The sequence below is a fragment of the Solanum dulcamara genome, chromosome 8 (genome assembly GCF_947179165.1).
Source record: "Solanum dulcamara chromosome 8, daSolDulc1.2, whole genome shotgun sequence".
NCBI classification, from domain to species: Eukaryota; Viridiplantae; Streptophyta; class Magnoliopsida; order Solanales; family Solanaceae; genus Solanum; species Solanum dulcamara.
This window is the reverse complement of record NC_077244.1, coordinates 70,718,303-70,728,029: the sequence shown is the minus strand read 5'-3', so window position 1 is coordinate 70,728,029 and position 9,727 is coordinate 70,718,303. Positions and strand designations below refer to the sequence as shown.

General features: G+C 30.9%; 1 protein-coding gene across 1 annotated transcript; it reads right to left on the bottom strand.

Annotated features, from left to right (window-relative positions):
- Positions 1-781: 781 nt before the first annotated feature.
- LOC129900514 (piriformospora indica-insensitive protein 2-like) lies at positions 782-3,249 on the bottom strand. Its single transcript, XM_055975502.1, has 2 exons — positions 2,953-3,249; positions 782-2,031 (listed from the first exon to the last, which is right to left on the bottom strand). Exons 1-2 carry the CDS (start codon positions 3,178-3,180, stop codon positions 811-813), a joined length of 1,449 nt encoding a protein of 482 aa, XP_055831477.1. The 5' UTR covers positions 3,181-3,249; the 3' UTR covers positions 782-810.
- Between the last annotated feature and the right edge of the window lie 6,478 nt (positions 3,250-9,727).

Below are 9,727 nucleotides of genomic sequence, written 5' to 3'. Positions count from 1 at the left end.
GTTACTATGAGCTTAATGGAGATTAAAATCACAGCGGTTTAAGATTACTTAAAAAGGGGCAATGAAGTTCTATATTGACTCCTTATAAGTTATAACTGTTTCTCAAATATTTCACCGGAATCGCTTAGCATCAGATTTTATTCAACATTTTAAAAAAAAATCATCATTTTCTATCTAATTAGTGAAAAACAGGGGATACATATTGACGGCACAAAGAGAAAAAAGCTCACTCTTTCTAGTCCTTTTTCTTTAGGCCTTTAGGGGTTTTCGATGAAAAAAGTTTTTTTTCTTTTTTTTTCAAGGGAATTTATAGACAGAGAAGAGTCAAAAATGTCCTCCAAATAACCAAGAATTCTTTTGTTTACTTTTTTGACAACATATTTTATCCAAGTAAATTAGATATGCGCCTGAATTATTAAAAATAAAGTAATTATGTCTTTATCGAATTATCGGTAGTCAGGAGCCAAGAAGTGAAATGGAAGCCATAATTTCGAAGTGAAATGGAAGCCATAATTTCTCTATTTCTAATAGTTCATGGACATTCTTGGCCATTTTGCGTGTATTTCATTAGTTATGGAAATAGGTTTGAAATGTTAGGACCATAATGCAAATTTCTTCATATTTTTTGTCTTCTTGACAGGTTCATATCCTTAATTTTACAAATTGATCATTATTGTTAAGCCTATGGTTTTCGAAATCATAACAAAAAAAGGATAAAAATAATTCAACTTGCTTTATCTTTTTGTTTACAACTACTGCTCCATTCTACACATGAAGAATCTGCGCAGATAAAAGTTTCTAGAAATTTATTTATAAAAATACGATCCATAGAAGAGCCATAAGTATCATCCTTGCAACATAACAAAATGTAAAAGGACTAAGAACAAGTCCTGAATGCCCCAAAGAAGTTATAACATGGTGGGAATTCTGACTCAAATATTCATTCTTTAAACTGGGGTCTGAATCTTTACTGTCTACTGTGCTTTCTTGTTCACATTGTTTTACTCCTTCTGGAACATGCCTTGTTGACGTTAACTTGAGGAACAAGCAGAGATTCACATTACCTGAAGCTCGAAAACGACTCCTTAATTTTGTATAAAACCTTGGTGAAAATTCAAGTTTCCCTGTGAAATCATTTCCATCCAAGTATAGAGCATTAATAGTTGGTATTTTCTCGAATTTTGACGGAATAGTTCCTGAAAGAGTGTTATTACTGAGGCTGAGGAATCTCAGTTTCTTCATTTCTGTCATGGAATTTGGTATATTCCCTTTCAATCCCATGTTTGAAAGATCCAACATTTCCAAGTTTTTCAGGTTCCCCCATTGAATTCTTGCAACATAATCGCCTATCGGATTGTCAGATAACACAAGTTCTTCTAAGGAATCCATTTCTTGAAATACCTCTGGTAACCCCCAAGAAAAATTGTTGTGGCTTAGATCAAGCAGTGTTAGACTCTTTAGTCCTCCAATTTGTTTAGGCAATTTTCCATCTAATCGATTGTTGCTCAAGTCGAGCTTTATGAGCAATGATAAATCACCAATAGTCACAGGTAATGCACCAGATAGAAAATTCCTGCTAGTGTCAAGTATCAAAAGATTAGTCAATCTTCCTAGACTAGTCGGAATAGGGCCAACAAAATTGTTGCCTGCAAGGACTAGGCGCTTTAGTTTAGTTAAATTGACTAACGCTTCTGGTATTTCTCCTTCGAGTCCATTTTCCAGCAGCACCAATGATTGAAGATTCTTAAGGTAGCCAAAACTGGGGGGAATTGTCCCAATAAGACCGGGATTTGATCGGAACTCTAATGATTCAAGGCTGTTCGCAAGACTATCCCAATTTGATATTGGAATTGGTTTGTGCTGATCAGAGAGGAAGCAATTTGAGAAGGAAAGGCTTTTTAGATGCTTGAGCTCAAACAAGTGTTCTCTGAACTCTGCAGCTTGGGAGCAACGAAGGGAATTGTCATATAGGTCTCCAATAGTTAAATCCGTTACGTGCCAGAAGCCATTGGAGAAATCACATGATACTCCCTGTGGATCATAGTAAAATCAAAAGTTCACAGAGCTGTTTAAAGTACGTAAAGTAGAGTTTACGTTACAATGTAAAAAAAAATTACACTGTCAAGTTAACCTACAAGAACAAAGTGACTCTTCGTATCAAGCTTGATATGTTAACTTGGAAAATATATTAATAACCTATTATAACTGGTTAAATTGCACTGATTTCAATGCATATAACTACTTGGTTTTAGGAATGAATTACATCAAGATAAAACCTAAATCACTATAAGAAAGTGATAAATATTGCAAATTACCAATATGTACTAACATATTTACTGCAGTAGGATTGTACTACCAGAAAAAGGTGTGTTAGAAATTGGAAAGCTCCTTACTAGTGATGTCTCTCTTACACACACTCAAATCACACTGTTTGCAAATCCAGAACAGTAATAGTAAGAATTTGGGAAGTCTTTGTAACTTTAACTAATAATCTTTGAGAGGACAGCTTGATCCATTAAGAGTCCCACATTGGATATGGGATGGGTAATTGGTCTTCTATATGGTCTTGAACAATTCTCACCTTATGAACTAGCTTTTCTAGTTGAGTCTCGTCCATGATCCATTGAGTTAACGAGGTCTGGGCATGCGGAGAGTATTTAGAGTCCTACATTGGATATGAGATGGGTAATTAATCTCCTTAAATGGTCTTGAACAATTCTCACTCTATGAGCTAACTTATGGGGTTGAGTTAGACGCAAGATCCATTTCTTTATCATGATTAAAAAAAAAACAGTAAAACTTTTAAGGACAGAGTTGATGAAAAAAATCAATGCATGGTTTTATGACATTACTGTTTTCTTGATTTTGAACTACAACAAGAAAATACAAGGATGATAAAAAAAAATATAGACAAGAATTAACTAGCAAATTATGAAATCATAAGATTAGTACCTCAATTGTTGTCCAGCCACAAGGATCAGGATAAAGAAATGAACCATTCCACTCATTTCCAACAAAACCTTGAATGGCAGAGTACAGTGTCTCTTTCTCATGCTTCTCCATTGGAGATATAGAAGCATCTGCTGCACCCTTGTATATAAAACTAACATACACCCCAACAAGAACAAGCTGAACAAACATAATGTGAATTTTGGTAAATAAGTTACTATAATTTTTCATCAGAATTAGCTAACAAGAAAACTCTGTTTGCAGACAAGAAAAATAACACAAGAAGAAATTATAATTAATTGTGGACTTTGATGAAAGACGTACAAAAAATAAAGAATAGATCAGAAAAAAAACGGTTTAATTTTGGAATCTCTGAAACTGATAATTAATATAAAGAAAGGAAAAGGTTAGAGAGAATGGAACACAGAGGGTATGAAACTGTCCTGTGTTTGCTTTATTTATTGCTACAGCAGTAAATCAGAGTGAAAAAAAGTAGAATAACAACAAAAGACAGAAGATCTACACAACCTTGCAGCCAAGTACAATAAGAAATGTGGCTCGAGGCTAAAAAGGCATAGATGGTAATAATCACAGTAGTAATTACTATAATGGCAGAGCTACCAGTCAGTAAGTGAAAAGGAGATATGTACAAATTAAGGAGCTTTCGAATCTGATTAGGCACCAATTTGAATTTAACACGCCATATTTTTATGTTATATTTTATTTTTTTATAATAACATTCTATTTATAACAATATCAACATTCATTATTATAGCCATACACTCTTTGCAAAAATCCCCTTTTATAATAGTCATATTCAAATATTGTATAAGACATATATTATGTATAAATATAAAATATGAAAAAATATAAAAATTAATCATCATTAATTCACGCACATAATAAACTTCAAGTGCAAATATCTAAAAGGAAAAAAATTATATTTAAATAATACAATTTGCTATGGTCATAACTTCAAGAGTAAAGACTATTAGTGTTTGCCTCTTTTACATTAATACTCTTTCTATTTTATTTGTTTTTGTTAAATAATTAGTTAACAAATAACATTCCTTCTTTTTGGTAAATGAGATCTAAAGATCAAATATCAGTATAAATATATATAACCAACATCTTATTATAATAATCGTGAAATTTTCAAACAAACACTACCCCACTGCAACGAAATTCAACAGTATATATATATATATCCCCTATTTCTCACTGTAACTACTCTTCCCAGTTCAACCCAACGTTTAAAGTAGCTCTCCTACTCTGATAAATGAAGGGCGATAGTGTATACTGATTAGGTAAAGTATTATTGCATATTAGGTTTGAGCTAAAAAGTCTTATACTATACATAATAATAGCTTTGGCGAGGTTTGGGGCTAATACATAATTAGTGTATACGGAATAAATAATGAGCCATCTTCAACTTTATTGTTTACAAGATTTTTCTTCAACTTAGATTACCTAAAAATTAAAGTAACCATCCACATCAAATTGAGATCTGCAATCTGTAAATATTGTAAGATTAATATGTATTAGGATAACACAGATCGCCTGTTACAGTGTATTAAAATATATAAGTAATAATGTTAAAAGTTCTATTGTTAGCATATATAAGTTAAATTTTTTATATATTTTCGGTTCTTTTAGAGTTTTTTGGTAGGGGTATAAGGATAATATTGAATATGATATATTAGTAATGGTGATATTGATTACGCTGAGATTATTTCTTATACAGTGATTTATTTGGTGTATTAAAAGCAACATGCATGGCATAATTTCTCTCTATATATATAAATATAATACCCTTCACAAATATAATATAAAAGATGTGAAAAAAGATTTTGAGGCACACTTGTGTATTTAACTATGTTAATGTATGCATTAAAACCTCTTAAATTGTTAATACCATGATTCCCTATGTCTTAATTATACATAGCAAATCAAATAAAGTATAGTTATACATAAATTAAAAAAGTATACCATATAAAATATTAATAGTACACAAATTTAATGTATATATTATTTTTTCTAATGCAAACTTACCAAACGACCCTTTAATGTGGTGGCATATGGATTGGTAGATCATAGGATGAGTACTGCAACTCTACTTGTTTGGTTTAAAATAATTGTAAAGTGCTGCTTGCAATGGAGCTACAAAAGTCAACGCCTATGAGAAGAAGCTAGCAGTGCATGCCAAAGCTTTGTGGATCCCATAGATCCAAATTTAAGAATACAACTGGCCTGTGAATAAAAGATGGGCTTTGAGCCCATGTTTTTGCTACTTTATCAGGAAATGACCAAACAAGTGGCAAGTCCAATATGGTAACTACCACTTCCTTTCCTGTGTTTATAGTATTGGGCTATGCATTCTTTTCTATCTTTGATTTTAATGCCAAACAGGACTCCTCAGTCCTCAACAGAATCAGATTATAGTTATGAAACTATATTTCACAAAATTAAAATTAAAGAGATTTAATTGGTCCAAAAAGATCATCAATCAAAACATTTAACCAAAGCTGAGTGAGCTAGCAGTTGCACAAGACTTGTCTCCTTCTCAACCCTCTAAGAATTTTTTTTTTAAAAGTATTTCTATTCATAAACACAAAAACTTAATTACCTCTTTTAAATCAATGAGCGACAAAGTTCCTATGCAAAATCAACTTTGTTCAAACTTCATTTTCTCATTCACTATACTTTCCATAGCAAAAGAAAAGTATAACTGGAGAGACCTTCTAATAGCCAAAATCGTTAACTAAGATCGGAAGGAAGCTAGAAAGGAGAAGGAATATCTTGAAAATGAAAACTTAGTTACGAAGAAGTCTCTTTGATTTAGGTTTGTTTTGGGGTTGGTTACAAATGTCGAATGACACCCCTATTTATAGTTATGTAGTGATGATTCTAGATACTAAGAATCTAGACTATTCTAACCTCTTCTATAAATATCTCATTCAAATATCTAATACTCTAGACTATCTAGATTTTTACTAAGAACAAATATCTTATTCTCTAGAACAACTACACTTTTGTTAAATACAACAAATACTAAAGATACTACCTCCGTCCCGTATTGGATGGGCACTTGCAACTTTATATGGTGATTAAGAAATCATTAATACATTGGAAGACTTTACTATTTTGCCCTTTGTTTATATCAATGCAATATATATAGAGTATAGAAATAGCAAGTATTGGTAATTGTTTACATTCAAAATGTCATATTAATTATAGGGTAAAATAGAAAAACTTTAATTAATTCTATCTTGATTTAGTAAGTAATCAAGTAATATGGGACAAACATTTTTATTAAGATGCTCATCTAATATGGGACGGATGTAGTATTACTCTCTAAATATCAGGATTGTTTGTACATCCAAAAAATCATCTTTATTTTTCACAATACCAACTTAAACCCAACAATAACAATGAGGAAAGGTCGCATTACTTACACGAAGGCTAAAAATACATCAATATTCAGCAGAAGTTAGATAAAGCATTTGAAGAAATCACGTCTTGGTTATTTAACAAACATCAAATTGATTAAATTATTCTGTGTACTCTTTTGGCCATGCCTTTGTAACATTTTGCTCTCATCTCTAATTTTATGATTATTATGTCATTGATAATAAGAACAATATGAATATAGGGAGAAATTGTCTTTTTGCAAATCTTATCAGCCTTTATGGTCGTTGTGGTGATGACATTGTCGTGCTTGTAGCCTCACAAGTTTGGAAATTGATTATATATCTTGAGCTGCAGCTAGCTAGTTCAAATTTTTTAAGTGTCCCTATCACGTTAAAATCTTAGATCCACCAATCATTGTGACCAAATAGGGAAAATAAAGTAGCTAGAAAGGCAATTGCGCCAGTAACATATTTTAACTGAAATGGATATGCTTGATGTTCCAAATCCTACCAATTCTAAGATCTAAATAGCAGAGTTGTTGTCGTCTCACTCTTTAAGTTCTACTGGATTGGAGATTTATTCAACCTGTGCAACAAAGAGTTTATGTACCAACTCCACAAAGCATCATTCCTACAATATATTTGCAAAGAGGTAATATACTTGTGTATATATATTTCCTTCTTCTTCTTCTTCTATGATCTTTTAGGGGAGGGAGGAAGAAAAATGCTACATCTCAGTCCAGGGGGGCTCACGCATTTGGTGGCCTAAAATCAAAATAAATTGGAGGCCTTAAACTTTTGAATAATAATTAATAATACGTTTTTTGTTTAAAGTTTATTCTTCTAGTATGTTTTTTAAATACAAAGTTGATAATATATTTCTTAAAATATTATTTTGAGATCCAAAGTTGTATCCTTGTTTTTATGTATGAAAAATACTACCTTTTTATAAATAGTACACTATTCGTTTCCCTGCGTTTCAAATTATTGTATGATTTGACTTGACACTAAATTTGAAATTTAATAAGAAAGTAAAACAAGTCTTTTAAATTTTATAGTATTAAACTACATAATCAGTATAATTTTTTAAAATATTTACAATAATTTTATGTCTCAGTCGAGTAATCCAATTTTTTTTTTTAGTTCTGTTACTAAAAATGACATTTCAATAATTAAGAGATCAAAATTTGAATCGTAACGTAAGTTTAATATCATTAATTAGTGATTTGATGGGCGTTGAATGACTTTTCTTATCCACATCAATTATGTGCGAGAAGAAATAAGTAATAACTACTTTTCTCACTTTCAATATTTGTCAGTTATTTAATGATGCAAAAATTAAAGCTATGTTTAAAGTGTCATAAACATTCCAATTTATCTTTTTTCATTTTAAAGAGTTATATGCACACATGGTTAAAATATTGTCACTCGTCCAACTACTAGTAATATGGAAGAAGACACAACATGTTATAACAAAAGTTATTTGTCTAACATAGTGGAATCAGTGCACTAGAATACCTATCATCCAATATTTATTGTTTTACATTCATAACTCTTTCCTTAGTTGTTTGGTTAGTATTATATATTAGAATATGTTTGTTTTTTTAACGTTTGAATTATCAAAATAATATGCGGGGAAAACATTATTTCCAACTTGCATTATACATGTTCATCCAATTTAATCATGTCAAGCACTTATTCAGTTATTTGCCACATTAGTCGTTTAATATAGCACATGAATAAATTAAGCCAAATTAATAACAGTATACCGTCAAAAATTTATTGAATAATATAATGGAGTATTTAATATTTGGAATTTAAATATTTGCATCTTTATAATATAATTTTTATCAATATAACAAAGTAGCCTGCATAATGGGGCCATGCGTGCAATTTGTCTGTTTTTGGCAAGTTTAGTTAATTCGTCTGAATATATTCTATGTGACTTTAACAATCAATCAAATCTCTAAATTTGATTGATCAATTAGATATATATTTTGTTTTTTATTTAGTGTTCGATATTTGTATTGATACTCTAATTAATTTAAATTTGAGTTACATAAAATTCATTATTGTGGGGTCCATCTCATATTTTTCTTGTCAACGAATTGCATCAAATTGGCAATACTTTTTCTTGTCAATAATATCTGCATTTGTTTTGTCAACAAATTGCAGCAAAGCAACCAATATTAAGGATGTAATTTGCAAATTGCCAACCAATCCTTTGATTGGTTCTACTTGCTGAAAAATTCTCTATAAATAGAGAACATTTTCTTCATCGGATTTTACAACTAAAATAGAGAGAAAAATATTTGAATTGTGAAGTTTTCATAAATTATATATAAGAAAATATTTTGTGAACAAAAATAAAGTGTGAGCGATATTTTTAGTAAGGTGGAGATCAAAAGAGTGTTATTTTTTTTGAGTGTGTGGTAATCATTTTTGAGTCTTGTACTCGGTACTACCCACTGTAAATTTTTTTACTATAGTGATATCAGTTGCTCCTCTTTGCCCGTGGTTTTCCTTTATTTGGGTTTCCACGTAAAAATCTTGGTGTCATTATTTTCCCATTTTATTTCTACTATTTTTAACTATATATATTTTTGTATTAGTCTGTTTTTTCTAATAAACTGGTATCAGAGCAAAATTTTATTTGAGTATGCTCTGTGGTTGCAGCATAGTCTGAACTTCCACATCAGAAAAAATTTATTTTGATTTCCTATAGTTATATTTTTGGGGGAAAAACGATGGAAGTCAACACTAGTAGAAATGTTACTTTAAATGGGGTTAATTATGCCATTTGGAAAGGGGAAATGGAAGATCTGTTTTATGTCAAGAATTTTTATCAATCAGTATTTACCACTGTAAAGCCTGAAAATAAAACAGATGAAGAGTGAAATCTATTATACAAACACGTGTGTCGATTTATAGTTAATGGGTTGATGATAATGTGTTGAACCATATTTCTGTGGAGACACATACTCGTACCCTATGGGAACATCTTGAAAGTTTATATGCTCGGAAGTCTAGGAACAATAAAACGTTCTTAATAAAATAGATGTTAAGTTTAAAATATTATAATGGTTCTCAGATGACAGATCACTTGAATAATATTTAGGGAATCATGAACCAGTTGTCTGCTATGGACATTAAATTTAACGAAGAAATTTAAGGCTTGTTTCTACTTGGTTCCCTACCAGACTCTTGGGAAACATTTACAATTTCATTATCAAATTCTGTTTCGGATGGTGTGATCTCTATGGATTCCGCCAAGAGTAGTGGCTTGAACGAAGAGATGAAAAGAAAATCTCAAGGCTCTTCTTCTTCTTTGGATGTCCAGGCAACTGGCTCTAGGGGAAGAAATAAAA